Genomic DNA, 20,154 nt, shown 5'->3' with positions numbered 1-20,154 from the left:
TTTTTTCATTTCTTTTTAAATGCAGTATTTAACATAATATAATACAATAACTTAGCATTGCTATTATATATAATAATACAATCACAATCACTTTATTGACTACAAGAATACAAAGTCAAGATGAAATGTTTAGCAAAACACATTTTATTATGTGCAATTGTATAAAACAAACGAAACCCATCAAAATGAAGATAACTTCCTTCACCCTCTTTCACATCTATAAAACTGTACAAAACAACACACAAATCTCTGGATGATCACAGTTTTGACCTTCAACATTTGTCTAGAAGTGTGTATGCAGATCATCAAATGATTGAAAATAAGTGACTTTGTAAATGTGCACAGTGATAAGCAGCTTAGCTTTTTTACAGCTTCAGTATTTAATTTTTACAGAATTCACACCTGATATTGTGATTATATACAGTTCAGTTGGTGCTATGTTACTTCCATTAGTGAACATTTGATGGACCTTAAAAAGCTCCATCTGAAGAGAAAAAAACTGAAAACTAGCACATGTTAGATGCATCAACAAAATTTGAGGTGAGAAGTTTACCTCCGGCATTTGTAAGATCTTGCTCAAACGTAAGCATTTCGGCCATAAGTACTATTAGCTACGCTCCTGGTCGGTGCAGCTCCAGAATATACAGTTCCCCTGGTTTGATAAGGCAAAGGGCTGCAAAACAAGATGGTGAAACAAAATGTGAGTCGCTGGTGTTGGATGCCTAAATCACTTTATGTCCTGAGATCAACAAGATTAAAAGCATTTCATACTGTGGGCATTTATCACAGACATTTATCTCAGTTTAGTCATGACAGTGAGCCAGCATGCACAATACCAGGGAACTGAAAGGAAGGAGCTAATTGGAAGTCAGCCATCATTTATTTTACATCAGTATTTGTCTCAGGTAGTCTATGGTCTGTGTGTTGAAGCATTGTCTTTTTTTACCCTGCCACTGGGAGACGCCAAACTCAATTCTCAAAGCGTACAAACGGTGGCTTTAACCAGTGTGATGCTTTCTCTCACTACAGACACACCCACCACCAGGTGCACCATCCCTTTTGATTTATATTCCATTTCATCCAACCTTTTAAAAAAAGAGCCTAAATAAAACTTTCCATATGTCAAAAACACAGGTCCTTAGAAAGAACAGGTTCAGGTGATAATGTCCGATGAGAGCTCATGTTACTTCCCACAGGTGAATTAATACAGTCCTGCCACAACAAGCCGCCAGAGTGCCATGAATTTCTTTCTAAATTAATGTCAAGGTTTTCTGGGTCCTCCCCAGCCAAAACTGTGCTGATTTTTAAAGTCAACTATCCATTTAGATATTAGTTATTCTAGCTAATTATTGTTTTATTTAATTATTTGTATTTGATCAATTAATGAATATATTGATTCATTCATACCGTATGTAATTCTTTCATTAATCCATCTTTTTAACCCCAGTTTTTTTCTTTCATTTCAATACCTTACACTTAAAAAAGACTTTCCCAGAGTTACATCTGGTGTACGGAGGAACGAGAGAGCAATGCAAATGGTTGTAAAACAATGCATAAATATTTAAAAGCAATCAATTAACCAACTAATCAATTAACAGTAAATCCATCAATAAATATAATAGGATGAAACAGTTAAAATTTAACTCACTATTTTTCCTCTGTGCCCATTTTGCAAGAGCATGTGAGACAGGCTCCTCCGATGATGGCGAGCACAGCGGAGCACCAGCCGATATAAAGTCCTTCTCCTATTTCATACCTGTGACACACACAGCGGAGTTTCAGTCATCCAACAGCCTTTTAGTCCCCCCCCCCCCCCCCAAACCATGTTCTTACCTTATACCAGGATAGAAAGGATCAAAGAATTCCTGAGTGATGTTGAAGGCGTACCAGGACACTGCGACCATTGTGCACATACCTTTTTGATAGAAACAGAACAATGAAATACTCTTTAATCGTTGAGGAAGGAGCGGATAAGCTACCAGATAGTTACACAGAAGTCCAAAGTCTTGCAGGGAACCAGGAGTAAATTTATGGAGGACTTATTAGAGGTCCAAAGTCTTGCAGGAAACCATTATGACATTTATTGAGAATTGATTAGAATGAGCAGTAAAACATGATTATAATTTATTAGTATTTTGGAAAAGTTTATCTTTTTATAGGTGCATATTGTTTTAGGAGGTCATTATATCTTGTTCTGACTGTTCAGAAAGAATTCAGTTTCACTGGTTTATTCTCTCCTAAAATACACTTTTAAATGTATTTTACCTTGAAGTATGAAAAGGACCCCTGCCGTGCCAGCAATCCTCCCTTTGAGCACATAGTTTTCCCCTCCAGCCTTCGAACACTGTAGTCCTATCAGGGCCGCCATCAGACCAAAGGTGCCCAACACTATTGATGTGATCATCAAGGCACGAGACGCTTGGACATATCCTGAACACAGTGTGGAAATAAACAAAAACTGCCACTGAATTCACTACCTTTTTAATGTCATCAGCCTTGAAAGGGGTCATGAGATTATGGCCAGTGTAAGATTTGATGTTGGCCTATAAATGTGTTTCTTGTTATAAACATTGTGTATATATATATATAATTATGACAAAGCATTGTTGTGTAAATAAACATCACTGTGCCAGATGTGTTCAGGTCTAAAAAACCACCAAAGCTCAGTTGTGCATTCATTTATATTTTCAAAGTATGCTTCTCCTGGGACGAGACATTCTCATTGGTTCTCAATCAAAACCGGAAGTCATTTACAGTCTTTGATTGGTTATAAAATTAAAAGGGGATTATACGCTATTACACTTTTACCCACTTGTTGACGCCATTACATGAGGAAACTTCAGGATTGAACAACTTTCCCTCAGAAGACACCTGTTTGTCTGTAGCTGTTGTGTTCCTGGTAGTATAAGATAATGCTTGTTTTTGAGAAACTATCTTATCTGCATTCTTGCTTACAGTAACATTTTCCATGCTACTGTTCGTGTGCTGTTTTCTGACTCATATTACAATGCTTTTTGGATTAACACGAACACATCTTGACTCTACAATAAATGAGCCCATTCTGACCTTTCGTAAAACACTTCATTTCACAAAACACAAATCATTTCCCACAGCATCAGTGTTGCATGTAATTTAACTACTTTGTCAAAATCATCTATGACTGATGTTCTGTGAATCAAAAAAATGTATAATTCAAAAGTATTTGTTGCAATTAGATGATTTTTGGACTGGGAAAATGTGAAACACTGGACTGTATATAAAGTCATATCCATATTTAGGCTACATTGTAACAGGTGGTATTTTTGAATAGATTTTTTTGTCAACATACCACTCAAAGCAAGCAGTGACGGGAACTCCCTGCAGTTATGTACCCCTGTTGAATCCGATGCACACGACATCCACAAGTTTTCATAGATGGTGGAGGTGGTGATGACACTCCCGTCGACGGTGGAGGTCCTCCAGTAACGGTTCGGCAGGGCAACCCCCACCATCACCCAACCAATGAACCCCAGCACCAAAGCCACTACTTCCACAATTGGATCCATGTCCCCTTCTCGGCCCAGCAGTCAACCAAAAGTATATCCAGATCTCAGTTTCTTAAAAACAAAAAAACTTGTTGCAAAAATTACAACATCTGATTTGGGTATGATAGAAAGTCAGTGAGTGTGAGTGTGTGAGAGCGGTCTGCCACAGTGAGTTGTGTCCGGCTCAACAGATATGTATAATGATTTATATGACTTGCTTTCTCTACTCCCCCCTCCCCTCACACACTTTTTTTGCATTTTACCCCCCTGATACTGAACAGGTGTTTATCGGCTCACTCTCCGGGTACAAGGGTCATCTATTGCTCTTAATGACGCTGCACTGTATGTCTTTATTAGACATATTTGAGCTAGAATTTTTTGATTTCACAATGCATCTAATCACAAATAAATCACATTTGATCAGTTCAGATTTAGGAGCAGACTTTCTCAAATTATACAATTTGATGAAGAAACAAACACTGTTAGCTATTTCTAAAAGGTTTTAAATGTTTTTTGTGATGAGCTTTCCCAAAAATGTTAATATTTATATTTAATATTTTTATACATAATATATAATATCTTTATACCCCAAGTTTCTCATTAAAAGGCATTATACGCAGCACTTTCGTAAGATGTTTTTTTTTTATTGTTTTCGTTTCTCAAGGCCACAGGACAGGAAGGTCACAATTACTGAGCATCACACCCACCATTTTCTAATGTTTTGGAAAATAATCAACATGTAATTGGTGTAATTCAAGTCCCAAAGTCTAAAGGTCTAAAGTTACCCAGTTCATCCTGCCGTTTCTGTGTCTTCATGAATAATCCTCTTGACAGCTGTTGGGTCAGATGCCAGAGCCGAGTGCATGCTGTTAATATTAAGATGAATCATAACAGACAAAACCCCTAAGTGTTCATGTAAATGTAAATGCTCCGTACTTGTATAGCGCCTTTCTAGTCTTTTCGACCACTCAAAGCGCTTTTACACTACATCTGCATTCACCAGTCACACACATTCACACACTGAGCCTAAGTGCTCAAACGGAAACTAACATTCACACTCATTCATACACTGGCGGAACAGCCGCCAGGGGCAATTCGGGGTTCAGTATCTTGCCCAAGGACACTTTGACACGCAACTAGGGGGAGCCAGGGATTGAACTGCCGACCTTCCGATTAACGGCCGCTCTACCTCCTGAGCCACAGCCGCCCCAGGTTCAGAGGTGAGGAGATCTGTAAAACCAGCAGACCAGTTTGTATAAAGATCAAGAACGGGGTTCCAGAAAGAGAGACACCAACAATAAACCAGATCCAAGCTGTTCGTCGGTTTTCCAGAAGGAAGTGAGACATGAAGTGTTTGCAAAGAAACAATTGTTAACTGTAAACCAACTGCAGTGACACAGAAATGGTTGTAAAAATGTAATCTTTAATCAAAACCTATTTTGAACATTTTGAAAAAGGTGACTGCAATTACATTTTATAGGGTAAATAATTCTAGAGGGAAATATCTTCGTCAACTGTTGGATGGATGGCAGTGAAACTATGAAACAAACATTCATGTTCTCCAGAGGATGAACCCTAATGATGTTGAAAACCCTAAATACTTTAAATATAAGTAAAAAAATATGGTATTATTCTGAGGGGCTACATTCCTCTTATCACCTGATTATTATAACAAATGCAGAAACGACAGGTGAATCTAAACTCATTGGCCTCCCGCTTATACTTCACCTCCATCTGAGCTCCTCTGAAAACGGGATCCTGCCCAGTCATAAATGTATAATTATATTGCCAAGCTGTTTGCAAAGCCCATTTTTACAGCTTACAGCTCATTGACAAGTTGTCTGGGAGCTGAAGAATGGAGCATGTGATTTCAGGTGGATGACCTGGGGTCTGGACAGGGATAGAGCAGGGGACCTTAGGTGGACGGCCTTTGGGCAGGACAGAGGCCAAGCAGGTAAGCACAGGCAGGCGGACTGGGGCCAGGACAGAAGAGGAGCTGGAGGGCGACCAGGAGGCAGGGCCGAAGGACGTGGCACTTCTGGACGACGGTCTATGTATTGGTTACGTAGGCAGAGCAGCTCTGGAGGACAGGCAGGAAGATGACCTGAAGGCCGGTAGCATAGGAGGGATCCCTTTGGAGACCAGCGAATAAGGCAGAATCGGAGACTAGCGGCTGGAGTGCAGAGCAGTAGGCCGGCAACAGGGTTCCAGGACTGGAAACCAGTGATAACTGAGAGCCTAGCAGATGAGCCGGTGGAGCCAGGGAAACAGGAGACTGCAGCAACACAGGAACTGAGCACTGCTGCTGCTCTGGAAATGAGGACTGTTGCAGCTCAGGAACAAGGAGCCATATGAAGCTCAGCAGGAACAGGTGTCGGTCGTGCTGCTGACTGGGGACCAGGTTGGGGCGCTGGGCAGCAGAGACTGTCATTGTGGTTAGGAGCCAGCTCAGGACAGGAAGGCTGCATGCTCATGAACCCAAAATCAGACTGGAGGCTAGTGAGCCTTACACCAGCTGACAGGGATGCAGACTGGAGATTAGCTGGTTAGAAGCTACCAGACTGAAAGCTAGCTGGCTGATAGCTGGGAACCTGGGGCTGAGGTTTGGTTTGGGAGGCTGGAGTGAGGAGCTCAGGAAGAACAGGATGGGTTGGGGAGTAAACATAACATAGCCACCGGGAGCGTGACATCATTTGGGCAAATTCAAGATCCCTCTTGCAGAAACGAGCGAGGTGCCTGAAACATATATTGTGTTACCCCAAAGCCGTGGCAGGGAAAAGGGCTGGGTGTCTGGTTATGGCAGAGGGCAGAGTAGGAATGGAGAATGGCATAGCATAGTGGCCGGTCTGGCCACATGGTGGATTTTTTTTCTACATATAACGGTTGTCCTGTTGGATTTAACAGCTATATAAATGTGTTAGAAACAAATGAAATATGCTTAAATGCTCTAAAAACATTTTTACTTTAAAATAGAAAAGACAACCTCATGGTGGCGCTAGAGAAAACGTCAGAGGGTCACCAAAGTCACCAAGATTCATCCTCTGGGAACCATGAGTGCCTTTGCAAAATGTTGCGTCCATCCATCACTGACCTACCAACAGACCGACATTGCCATCCATAGAGTCTTGCTTTTATAATGTCTGCAGCTGGTGCAGAATCCAGAAAACTATCAAATGAATCAATGTGATTGTATCAACATATAAGATCTCGACAAGTTTCCTATCTTTCTCTTGATGGAAGATGGAATGAAAATAATCAAAGCTAGATGGAAATATTAAAATTGAGGGGGGGATCTAATTGTGCTGTCTGTCACTGCCTGCAGCAATATAAAGTGACAGACAATAAACTCCTGTTCTACGGGATTATACAGTAACTTTTGAATAACTGTGACATTTATAAAGGGTGTAACTTAACTAACACACCGTGTTCCCAGACGCTTTCCCTTCATTCATAGTGATTACACATTAATATCTCTCAACCATGTGTTCAGACCAGTGGATACTCAATGAACATTGGCCATCGTGACTGAAACTCACTGAAGCCGATCTGAATTACATTGACTTTGATGAATCATTGATCTTAAAGTGTTTTTAAACAGCGCTTTGGATGAGCCTGAAGATGAAATCAGCTTTGGTTGGTTATTAGGTTTTTTGCTCCTCTGTGTGGGTATTAGATTAATTGTTTGTGGACTTCCAACCACCCAGATGTCTAGTTTTCTGTTTGCGGTTACCCACTCAATCACCTCTTTCTCACCAAAGTAGATTATTGTTTTTACAGATCTGACCCTGGGGAATTTCGGTCCCAGCAGGTGAGTTAATGAGTAACATCCCACTAGGCTGATAACAGCACACACAACTGATAGCCTCCCTAAGCCTACCCGTCATAAAAGGGCAACTTGAATCTCCAAGGGGGGCAAGATGTGAAGATGATCAACAGAGAGTGTACTAGGCAGGGCGCATTTCTGTTCAGTCGTGTACGGCCCAACCTTAGTGCTGAAGTCTCAATTACTTAGATAATGATCATAACACACTCTCACGCATTGTCCACCAAAACCTCCTTATAATATAGTCAATAAATTACAGTGATAAGGATGGAAATGTATCCTGGACTGTGCGCCATCAACAAAAGGTTCTTATGAAAATGACATAAATTGAAAATCACAGTTTCCTGGTCTTTCACAAGACAAAACCTGAGACACAGTCATATCATCCAATTTGTATGCAGATGATACAGTTTTGTTTTCTCTCAAACAATGTCTAGATTACAGGCTGCAGATAAATAAAGACATTATGAAACTGCTGGAATGAAAAAAAAAACTGTAAGAGAGAGGCAGGTTGAAAAAATATTTCATATACTTGAGCTGTATTTTAAAATTTATTTTGTTAATTTCACATTTTGTCTGTATTTATTGATTGCTTTTGTAATGATTTGTTTATTCATTTTATATTGTTGGATCTACATAAGAATAAAGCTTATTTCTGTGTTGAGGACATGAAACCATTTGGAACCAACAATCACATATTTCCACTTTTAAACCATGTGATGCAGTTTACCACTGCTCCTTTGGTTTCCTTACACAAGATTAGTATCATCATCGCATCTTGTGTTTTACGAAAAAGTGAAGTGACATAAAGAGAACAATATCATTGTTTACATTTATGGATAAAGATTACAAAGCTAACTCTTGAAGTTCTGTACCTAACTACATATTTGAGGTTTTTGTAATAGAGTATATATTAGTACTTTTTACTGCATCATTACGTATTTGACAGATATAGCTACTTTACTACAAATTAAGATTTCAATTATGTTTCGATTATATTACAAGACCTGAAACAATTAGTGAATTAATCAGTTAGTTGATTAACAGACAACTTATTGGCACCTATTCTGATAATCATTTGTCATATTCCATGCAAAGATGCCAAACATTTCATGGTTTCAGCTTCTCATTTGTGAGGAGTGCTCCTTTTTCCTTGTTATCATTTTATTTACATAAACAACATAAATGTGTCACTTAGTCAATGTGTAACCTGAGACCTATTCAGAGCTTACCGTTTCTGATGCTGTTGGTTTATTAGCATTTGTGTCTTTCTGGATGCATTTATTCTGCAGTACTCATACCTGCGTATGGTACTCCAACGAGGTAGTTGTCATTGAACAGCTCCACAATAATTAAGACTATAAAACAATAATGTCTTTCAGTTCAAAATCATTTTATTTAACAAGATGGAAAACACAACCCATTAAATGTAGCACAGGTAAGTGTTAGGAAATGCATTTAACATGACAGAAGGTATTCATCTCCAATAAGTTTGTTGCGTCCCTTACCTTAAAGTTGAATTCAGAACAAAAGAACAGAAACCTTATGTCCAAAATAAATGCAAACATCTCCTCATTGCCTCCACAGCAGTAGCTGTTCTTCTAGTCTTCTACCAGCAGTATGGCACTCACTGCTACCTCAACAACAAGCAAATCTTTTGGCATCACAAGCTACACTTCCTACTGCTCCAATAACACTTTCCTTAACAATTTCTTTATGTCAAAAAATAATTAAACAGACAGTAAAAGAACCACAACTGCACTTTAATAAAGTTTTTTTTAAAACAAAATGTAAATGTCAACTTAGGAAGTTCAGGCTGAGGCGCATATTAACTGACAAATTACATAAAATTGGGATTAACTTCAACTATTCTAATTTATATACACAAATAATAAAAAGTGTCATGCTATAGTGTGTAGAATAGACAGGTAAGTAATGTCATATGTATGGTGAATCTCAACCCTGTTAAAAATATGAAAACGAGTTATTCACTGGCATTATTCAAACCCTTTAATGTGTTGCAGTACATATTCATCTTCAAACCAAGAAGTTACATCCCTCAAGCGTTCTGCACAAAGTTTTAAATGTTGTTTATGCAGGGGAAGGGTCAGTGTGTCAGTCCGGCATGATGTCCCATGTCCAGGTTAGGATTTAGCAGCTCCCTTTGACACAGCCAAACCGATGAGGCCCGCTAATCCGGCCACGCCAAGACCGATTCCCCCGACGATCGCCATACCAACCAAGCCGTCTAGATGACAACATGAGTGTCAGCATTGTGTGTAATATTTTGTTTATATTCACTCACGAAACAGGGACAAATAACTGTTGTTTCGTTACGACCCAGACTGGCTCTTACCTTTCTTTAAAGCCTTGTCGATGAGTTTCTCCAGCTCCAGAGCCTGCTTATTGCCCGGCTCGTTCTTTAGAAGAGTCCGGATGTACTTCAGGGCTTTCTCATATTCCTGGAAGATGAACAGGGGAGAGGAAAGAGAAAGTACTCTCTCGTATGTGTGCACATTTTAAATGATGTAATCAACTGCAAGGCACACTTACTTTGAGTCTGTAGTTGGCCACAGCAAGGTAGAACAGGAAGTCCCGGGAGTCGTCCTTTGATGCTTTCTGAACAAGTTCTAAGACAAAACAGACAGACAAACACACAAAACATAGATTTAAATGGTTACATTATGAAAACATAGAAGCTAATACGTTACAGCAATCCTGTCCTGATATTTCCCAACAACACTCAGATTACAATAAAGTAATAGTGACTGGAGCCTGACTGATTTTTGAATCAATATTATCACATGATCACTGATAGTTCATACGCTACAATACACCACAACACAGACATACAAAAATAGGTTTATGGTGATTAAGAGACAACAGTGTCAACAGTGGACAACTTTGTTTTTCAACTGTAAAACGTCCTAGTACAAAAGAAATCTGAATTATTTAAGAACCAAATTTAAAGGATAATTTCTGAACAAGTTTTATTTTTTTTACAATCAATATTATCACATGATCCCTCTATGTGAAAGCTGATACAATAAACCAAAACACAGACATACAAAATATGTTTATGGTAATTTAGAAACTGTAATGAGTCCCAGTCCAAAAACTCTGACCAAATTTAAAGGATCTTTTATCAAAAGTTGTTTGATCATATTATGTGTTTATGTTATAAACAATAGTTGCCCGATTTATATTGATTTCTTCAAACTCCTAAATATCACTATGAGCCTCACAAATCCAGTTATCAGTCGGCTCTCATGCAGCTTGTGCCTTTGAATATAGGAAGAAAAACACATATCGTTAACTTACCCTCCAAGAGAGCAATCCCCTTCTTGATGTCCTGTGTGTATTTACTCCTGATCAGACACCAAGCATATTCAAATTTTGTTTCTTTGGACACGGCTCCCTTCAGCAGCTCACTGTTGTATTTCTTCTCAAATTTCTGTCAAAACAAAGCAAAGGTTTCGTCACATACATGAAGCTAAATCTACCGACCCGTACTGGCTGTGAAACAAAACAACAAACCCTCTCTTTGCTCACATAAACGTTACACGTCATTCATTGCGTAACATTTCCTGAGCAAAAGTAGGTAGTCTCCAGCTGTTATGGCAGCTAGTTAAGTAAAGTACATATCTTCCCCCCACACTGTATTTCGCCTGAGTCATTAGTGATAAGTCTGATGACACTCTGGCCAGTTTTGATCATCACCATCATTAGCATTAGCCAGCGAGGTGACGCGACAAAGTATCGATAACGTCGCATTGTAGCCAAACTTCAGCATGTACCGAGTGAACATGTGCTGTCAGGACCTCTGCGCGTGTCGCGTATGCTTTTAATATGTATGCTGAATGACAGAAAGAGGTTTAATAATTTGAAAACTTACTAAAAGGTCTTCAGGAGCTACAACATCGCTCAGCACAGCCTCCATGTTTCCGGAAATGAATGTTGGACCCGCCCACCTTTAGTCACATGTTATAGATGTTTCAGACGTCATCTTCAGAGCTCTCTGGTAAAGTATTCAGATCCTTTACTAAACTAAAAGTAGTAATATCACACTGAGAAAATAGTCCAGTCCTTCATTCAGATCCTTTACTTACAGTTTTTTTTTTGTTATCGCTTTGGTACTATTATCGCAAGTATTTGGTAAAAATTTCACAACTCTTAGAAGAAAACTCAAAGCAGGTCTTAAAAAAAGGCTGCAATTTCAAACATGGAATCACACGTTCAATTGACTTAAGTACAACACACAAAATTACACAGTAACATTTTCACCACACTTAATCAGTGTGTCATCAAAGAAATACATTTTATATGTCACAATGCAATGCTGACAATACTTTTGATATGATTCTATTTTTGCATAAATACTTTTGACAAACACTTAATCCAACTGATCTTAATGGTTAATCACTGAACCGCTTGGTAAACCTATAGATTTTAAGTTGGTGTGTAAGCTTTTTAAAATGTGTGTTCGTATGGACATCTAAATTACATTTAACCTTATCTAACACATGAATACTCATTATTGATTTCATCTTGTAACCACAACTGGTCACCCATTTAGAGGCAGTGTGTTAACACTGGCAATTTCTTTCAGTATGGAGCACAATTGACAGTAAGGGAGAGGAAGAGCTGGTGGACAAGGGATCCATCAGAGAGGTGGGCATAGGCCCCAACAGAGAGGTCAGACAGGTGGTCAAAGGCCGTGTCAAGTGGGTGGTCGTCAGAGAGAGGGAGGCAGAACTGTTGTCTCTAATGAAGTTCGGGCTGTCATCGTTGATCATGTGGTAAGCCAAGGCTTTGCCATGGCAGAGGCTGCCAGATTAGTTGGGCCAAATCTAAAAAGATCAACTGTTAATTGAATCATTCACACTTTTCGGGAAGAAAACCGGTAAGTCTGGAGGATGTATACTGTGCTTTACCTTTAGATTTACAGTACTGTAAATTGTAATGCATGTAAATTCATCTTCAAATTCAAATCCATTCAACATCTTACAGTATTCTTACAGTATGATCTATCGACAGTATATTCTTTTCTATGCTAAGAATTGACAGAAAACCCCACAGTTGTTGCCATGTGCTGACCGACCAGCAGGAGTTGGCAGTGGTGGAAATGGTGAGGGCCAATAATGATATATGGCTGTCAGAAATAAAGCAGGCAATTGAGGAGAACAGTAACATCTTTGCCAGTGTGGCATCCATCAGCCTACCAACAGTAGCCCTTATGAAGAGGCGGCAGGTATCAATGAAACAAATATACCTAATTGCTTTTGAGAGAAAAAATGACCAGGTGAAACAGCTGAGGCTGAATATGTTCAGGTATAGCACTATATACTGTATTACAGTTTTTCTCTGTCGCTCTGGTGCATTTCTCAAATCATCCTTAACATTTGCAAAATAGTAAGTGCATTTTTCGAAACAGGTAGTGCAAACGGCACAACACAGTGGATTACCTGCAAAAGCCCATAACTTGCTCAAAATCCTTAGTTTATCTCTCCAAAGAAAATCTTTATGTCATTGAACTTGTCAGTGCCATCAGAACGACAAGTCCTTGTGCAAGCAAGTCAAAATGTTTAGCCATCTTGTCAATATAACAGCTATTTGATAGGTTGATAGGTTGATGGATGTGGACCAAGAACGCACAAGCACAGCATGTGCTTTACAGTAATGTGAGCATGTGAAACAGTCTTTTCATAAGAACTTTGTTGAAGAGGATTATGAAAATATAAAAAAGAAAAATTTAGTCTTCAGTAAGAATTGAGCACAGAATAATACTGTGTTTGACCACATTTCGCCTTCAGAACTGCCTTAATTCTACGTGGCATTGATTCAACAAGGTGCTGAAAGCATTCTTTACAAATGTTGGCCCATATTGATAGGATAGTATCTTGCAGTTGATGGAGATTTGTGGGATGCATATCCAGGGCACGAAGCTCCCGTTCCACCACATCCCAAAGATGCTCTATTGGGTTGAGATCTGGTGACTGTGGGGGCCATTTTAGTACAGTGACAACTCATTGTCATGTTCAAGAAACCAATTTGAAATGATTCGAGCTTTGTGACATGGTGCATTATCCTGCTGGAAGTAGCCATCAGAGGATGGGTACATGGTGGCCATAAAGGGATGGACATGGTCAGAAACAATGCTCAGGTAGGCCGTGGCATTTAAACGATGCCCAATTGGCACTAAGGGGCCCAAAGTGTGCCAAGAAAAGATCCCCCACACCATTACACCACCACCACCAGCCTGCACAGTGGTAACAAGGCATGATGGATCCATGTTCTCATTCTGTTTACGCCAAATTCTGACTCAACCATCTGAATGTCTCAACAGAAATCGAGAATCATCAGACCAGGCAACATTTTTCCAGTCTTCAACTGTCCAATTTTGTTGAGCTCTTGCAAATTGTAGCCTCTTTTTCCTATTTGTAGTGGAGATGAGTGGTACCCGGTGGGGTCTTCTGCTGTTGTAGCCCATCCGCCTCAAGGTTGTGCGTGTTGTGGCTTCACAAATGCTTTGCTGCATACCTCAGTTGTAACGAGTGGTTATTTCAGTCAAAGTTGCTCTTCTATCAGCTTGAATCAGTCGGCCCATTCTCCTCTGACCTCTAGCATCAACAAGGCATTTTCGCCCACATGACTGCCGCATACTGGATGTTTTTCCCTTTTCACACCATTCTTTGTAAACCCTAGAAATGGTTGTGCGTGAAAATCCCAGTAACTGAGCAGATTGTGAAATACTCAGACCAGCCCGTCTGGCACCAACAACCATGCCACGCTCAAAATTGCTTAAATCACCTTTCTTTCCATTCTGACATTCAGTTTGGAGTTCAGGAGATTGTCTTGACCAGGACCACACCCCTAAATGCACTGAAGCAACTGCCATGTGATTGGTTGATTAGATAATTGCATTAATGAGATATTGAACAGGTGTTCCTAATAATCCTTTAGGTGAGTGTATAATTACCATTATGGTTATCTCGAAATCACGAGAAAATGATGAGTAAAAAATATTTGATTAGGTCTTCCTAATCTTAGGTCTTCCTATGTATAAATGTATATATAGATAGACATTCTATACATGTCTATAAGAATTTTTTTGGAAATGTGTCCTGAATTGATGAAGATATCTGTTGTGATGTGGAAGAGAATCTGTGATACAACAGACTGGAACGTCAGCCAAAGGGATGTACTGTATCCCATGCAACAGTCCTGTCTCTTTCTTTTCTGTATTACAATGACATGCTCTGTCAACAAATTACAGTACAAACAGTAAAAGCATAGCTGTGATTCCTGTCCTCTCTCCTGCAATGTATAACTTTGTACTGGTGAAAGTGATATATGCCATACAAAAAAAGTGCAGCCTTGTGCATTTTCAATCGTCATCAAAATCTTAGCCAAAATACTTACAGAGTACACTGTTATATTGACAAGATGGCTAAACATTTTGACTTGCTTGTTCATAAACAAGACACAAGAACTTGTCGTTCTGATGGCACTGACAAGTTCAATGACAAGTTCAATGACTTTTGAGAGATAGACTAAGGATTTTGAGCAAGTTATGGGCTTTTGCAGGTAATCCACTGTGTTGTGCCGTTTGCACTACCTGTTTCGAGAAATGCACTTACTGTTTTGCAAATGTTAAGGATGATTCGAGAAAAAAGAAACACTGTAACATAAGCATGAAGTGGGAAGTGTGATCCATAATTTTGAGTAGTTTGTGCAACAACCATGCAACAGGATTAATATTCCTGCTGCATTAATGTGTATGTTGCATTTTACTGCTGTAGATGTTTTAACTCCTTTATATCCTGTTGGAGAGTTTAATCTACAGCAACGCATCATAAGATCATCAGGTAGCATCTCTGTCCTGTGAGAACCACATACTGTATCTCTAAAGTCAACTTTTCATGAGCTCAGAAAAACAGCCTTGTTTGCAGCTAACTAGTAACAAAAGCTGTCAGATTTGTTTTAACAAAAAAGTACAATATTTGCCTCTGAGATGTAGTTGAGTAGAAGTATAAAGTAGCAAAAAATGGAAATACTCAAGTAAAGTACAAGTACCTTGAATTTGTAACAGTATTTGAGTAAATTTACTTAGTAACATTCTACCACTGAAAAATTATAACAATAATCATAACAATCACACAAATGTTTAGAGGAGAAAATGTTTTATTGTTTAGCTAATTTGCAGTGTTGCCAGAACATACATCAAGAGACATTGCAGCTAAAAAAAGTACCGAAGTACTAAAAGGTGCTGTCTGAGGATGGTGTTGAGGCTTCATCAGTTCTTTGTGATGTGGACAGGGGAAAAGGCTAGAGGCAGCAGCTCCCGGAGGCTGGTTTCTTTGTAAGATCCATCGGGCTTGGTCAGATACACAGTCCAGTCTGATCCAAACTGGTGAGAGAAAGATGCACGGTGAAACAGAAGGAGAAAATACCAACATACAAAGTATAGATAGTGTAAAAGTACCCAAAAAGGTAAGTTAATTAAGGTAGACATTTTCATTTTGTATTCATTATTGCCCGTCATGCTCTCGAGGAATAGAGTTCTGCTGAAGAAATACTAAATCCTTTATTAACGGGGAGTCTAAAAATACTGGAATCATCACATCAAACATCCAGCATGTCCAGCAACGACACTCCACCCACGTGCTAAAACCCCCAAATTCCCGAAACCAAAGAGCACTGTGCTGTTATTTGATCTTAATCATGATTTCAAAGATTACTTCATAGGTAAAGATAAAACATCTAAACCCCTTACAGTTTTGTCACGATAGCAGAAAAAAAGACAATAAATCATATTAATCTGGAGTACATTGCCTCAACATGGCAATTAAATTTTCCTACTCTGTGAGTTATAAGTTATAACATTTTACTATTCCAGGTTATTACTATTAATGTTTAACATGCCTATAAAATACAGTGGTTGTTCACACACCCCGTGAAAATGTGATGGTTCGTGTGTCCAACTTGCTGACAGCTTGTAAAACGAAGCTCTTAGTGTTAGCTACCCTTGTAAAAACTATACATGGTGATCTGCTGCTGAATGTGTGCATGTCTGCAGACTGTATTTGCCCATTGTATCTGATAACACCTTATGCAGTTTGTAGTTTGTTTGTAATCACCAATCAACCAAACTGATTATAAATACAGGAGAAAGATTCCATGTTAGGCTCATGGCAGTTACTATCACTCATGTATTTATGTAAACTGTGCATGGGGTGATTGCATTTACTTTATAATGTTTTTAATGTAAATGCGCATTTGATGTTGTTTTCATTTGTTTACATAAGGGATTGCTTTTGTTGTTATTTTAATGGTTAGGTAAACAAAGACTGCTGCTAATTTCAAACTTTTTGAACTTTTTCAGAACCGCGATAATACTGATGACGTGATCATTTTCAGCACTACAGTTGTGACTAAAATGTTCAGATTGTTAAAGTATATTTACTGAACAAACCTGCCAATGCAGAGAGACTATTTTGACTTGTTCCAAAAGCAAACTGACTTTCTAAAAAAAGTATTTAGTAGCCTACTAAAATCAAGTGTTCTTGATTGTAATACAGTGACTTACTGTACATTATTCTCAATTGTTTTAAAATATAGACATTTATTTCTAGAAGATTCTAGAAACCACAAAAGTTTTAGAGTACAATTATAGACAGAAAGAACTTCATAAAGTACTTGCAGTGTAGCACCTACTGATCACAGGATAGTGATTGTCTGGTACGGGTCATAAAAGAGATGTCTCACCTCCATAAGAACTTGCCGACATGCTCCGCATGGCCCAACAAAACTGTCTTTGATATCACTACAGATAAGAGGATAAATGCATGAGCGCTATATGTATCTCTTAATGTGCCAATGATGTCATTACACTGAGGGTCTCACCATGTCACAGCAATGGCAGTGAACTGTCTGTGTCCTTCCACCACAGCTCTCTGGATGGCTGTCCGCTCAGCACACACTGTCAGACCATAGGAGGCATTCTCCACGTTACAGCCTGAAAGTACACAAACGCTTTGTGTCTGCACTCTGTCACAGTGGTAAAATAAGTATTTAGATCTATTAAAAGGAATCTTAAAATCTTCATTTCATACTTTAATTTACTTGTTTTTATACTTTGTACATAAACTCTTTCTCCCTCTTCGTCCTTCTCTTCATGAACTACTTTATAATTTCTGTTTTGAATAAAATTTGCTTTAAGTGTCGAAAGACAAAAGACTCATTATGCATCAGAATGGCGCCTATCAAAGTAATATTGTTATATATTATATTGTATTGTATTATTAATGATGTGTTTGTGTGTATACAGCATATGCACAATACTAATAATACAGCGGCAGGTTGAGGTGGAGCTTTTTTCAACTTTTTTTATATACTTTGGGTAATTTAATTTACTGTAGGTCTATAAATATACATCGTAATTCACCTCAGAACTGTACCGTAAGATAAGATGAGATAAGATAAGGAGCACAAGTACGAGAACAGATGCAGAGTATATCGATATGCAACTTTTAAAATAGTTTAAGGCCTTCATTGTAAGTAATAATAAAAATTTAAGTAATAATACATAAAATACTAAATAATGTATACACCACCATAAGTAGTAACTACAAAGCGTTTTGGGATAAAAGCGACAAGGGAATTGCTAATATAAAACTGGAGTGTCAGGAGCACGAATACAATTATGATTATATAACTAAAGTAAATGTATATAGTTTCTTTCCACCAGCACTTTCAGTTTTCAGACGTCTTTAATGGTAGTATTTGTATTTTACTTACATAAAAATACCCACCCACAATTTAAAAACAATCCATTACATCAGCATTTTCCTGTTGTGGCTGGTTAAGGTGGTAATTTAATATAACACACCAACGACTGCACCTCAGGAGACCCATCTGTCAAACTCCTGACGTTCACTGACGACACAACGGCAATCGGCCTCATCCGGGACGGTGACGAGTCGGCCTACAGACGGGAGGTTGATCAGCTGGCTCTCTGGTGCGGTCAGAACAACCTGGAGCTTAACACGCTCAAAACTGTGGAGATGACTGTGGACTTCAGGAGGAGCCCCCCCCACTCTGCCCCCCATCACCATACTCAACAGCCCTGAATCTGCTGTGGAATCCTTCAGGTTTCTGGGATCCACTTTATCCCAGGACCTGAAGTGGGAGCCCAACACTGACACGATCATCAAGAAGGCCCAGCAGAGGATGTACTTCCTGCGTCAGCTCAGGAAGCTCAACCTGCCTAAGGAGCTGCTGATCCACTTCTACACAGCCATCATCCAGTCTGTCCTCTGCACCTCCATCACTGTCTGGTTTGGATCTGCCACCAAAAAGGACAGGGACAGACTACAACTGACAGACAGGACTGCAGAAAAAATAATTGGTGCCAACCTGCCCTCCATTCAGGACTTGTACATTTCCAGAGTCAGGAAACATCACTGCAGATCCATCTCACCCTGGACATAACCTGTTCCAGCGCCTCCCCTCTGGTAGGCGCTACAGAGCACTGTACGCCAAAACCAACAGACTCAGGAACAGTTTCTTCCCACAAGCCATCACTCTGATGAACAGCTGATTTCTGACTCACAGTGTCAGGAACAATTCCTGTGCAATAACCCAGTAACTCTGTCTCTAATCAGCCACCTGTTTTCTGGCTAACACTTATTATTTATTCACCATTCTCTATTTCAGTTATATTGTCATATTGTAGATAGTGTATACCAAATCCACCTACCTCAAGTCATTACTCCTGCACGAAATACTATATTTCACCATCCTTTGCACTATGGTTCATTGCACTGTGTACATGTATGCATGTATATGTATGTGTATATCACATCCACCTCCGACATGTACATACTCCTGCATCCTTTGCACTCTGATCACTGCACTATTTGTCAATATGTCTATATTGTTTTTGTTCATAGTGTGTATATTTGTGTTGTCTACACTGAAGTCTGTGTCTGACTTTATTTTATTCTTATTGTGTTTTTGTATTTTTGTATGAGTAAGCACATCATGAGCAATGTACAATCCAGAGTCAAATTCCTCGCATGTGTACACATACCTGGCAATAAAGCTGATTTTTCATCTGTAAAGTAAGTACTAACTTTAGCTGTGCAGTTAATGTAGTGGAGGAAAAGTACAATTTCTTATTAACTATGAAGTAACATCCAATGAAAGTTAAGTACAAAAATATACAGTCTCTTTCCATAACTGGACTTTGTTTTGATGAATGCACTTGTAAGACGAGTGAAGTCACCTGTTGGGTTATTACCTGTAACTATAGCACCATCTGCTGTTAATATGGCAGCACCGACAGGAAACCGGCTGTATGGACAGTATGCCATGTCCCGGGCCTGCAGGCACTTTGAAACGAGCTCTTTAACTTTATCTGCGCACAACAGGGACCACGAGGATTTAAAAACACAGGGTTAGTTAGCATTTATTATGAGCACATTCATACGCCAAGTGTGATAGGAGAGGTTTGTACAAAGGAAACGTTTCAGTGTGACACAGAGGTGGACTTGCCTGTCATTGCAGAAGAAGAGTGTTCGCAGTTTTTGTTGGACAGTTTTGGACTATGTCACCTTCTACAGCTGGACCGTCATGTGACCCCCCAGTAATGGATGACTGTTATGTTTAATGTTTAAAAATTCATTTAGAGTTAGCTCACCAGCGAGAACATCGGGGTTCACGACAGCTGCACGCCCATGCTTTACCTTCACGTTATTGGCCGGTTGAACGGAGCGTCATCTGGACTACACCTATGGACTGGAC

At 39.2% G+C, this 20,154-nt stretch overlaps 3 protein-coding genes across 3 annotated transcripts; all 3 read right to left on the bottom strand.

Moving 5' to 3' along the window:
* Positions 1-121: 121 nt before the first annotated feature.
* On the bottom strand, positions 122-3,706 carry cldn15a (claudin 15a). Its single transcript, XM_038732896.1, has 5 exons — positions 3,329-3,706; positions 2,266-2,430; positions 1,834-1,915; positions 1,649-1,756; positions 122-673 (listed from the first exon to the last, which is right to left on the bottom strand). The coding sequence occupies exons 1-5, from the start codon at positions 3,543-3,545 to the stop codon at positions 577-579; spliced, it is 669 nt and encodes a 222-aa protein (XP_038588824.1). The 5' UTR covers positions 3,546-3,706; the 3' UTR covers positions 122-576.
* Positions 3,707-8,719: 5,013 nt separating this feature from the next.
* Positions 8,720-11,342, bottom strand: fis1 (fission, mitochondrial 1). Its single transcript, XM_038732370.1, has 5 exons — positions 11,243-11,342; positions 10,669-10,801; positions 9,901-9,977; positions 9,704-9,809; positions 8,720-9,595 (listed from the first exon to the last, which is right to left on the bottom strand). Exons 1-5 carry the CDS (start codon positions 11,285-11,287, stop codon positions 9,492-9,494), a joined length of 465 nt encoding a protein of 154 aa, XP_038588298.1. The 5' UTR covers positions 11,288-11,342; the 3' UTR covers positions 8,720-9,491.
* A 4,171-nt stretch (positions 11,343-15,513) lies between these two features.
* zgc:103586 lies at positions 15,514-20,106 on the bottom strand. Its single transcript, XM_038732688.1, has 5 exons — positions 19,906-20,106; positions 19,652-19,768; positions 17,254-17,365; positions 17,116-17,173; positions 15,514-15,757 (listed from the first exon to the last, which is right to left on the bottom strand). The coding sequence occupies exons 1-5, from the start codon at positions 19,910-19,912 to the stop codon at positions 15,644-15,646; spliced, it is 408 nt and encodes a 135-aa protein (XP_038588616.1). The 5' UTR covers positions 19,913-20,106; the 3' UTR covers positions 15,514-15,643.
* Between the last annotated feature and the right edge of the window lie 48 nt (positions 20,107-20,154).

The sequence above is a fragment of the Micropterus salmoides genome, unplaced genomic scaffold (assembly GCF_014851395.1).
Source record: "Micropterus salmoides isolate LMB-PRFRI ecotype aquatic unplaced genomic scaffold, ASM1485139v1 Ms_hic_scaffold_2, whole genome shotgun sequence".
NCBI lineage: Eukaryota > Metazoa > Chordata > Actinopteri > Centrarchiformes > Centrarchidae > Micropterus > Micropterus salmoides.
Note: the sequence above shows the minus strand (reverse complement) of the source record. Positions and strands in the feature narration are given on the sequence as shown.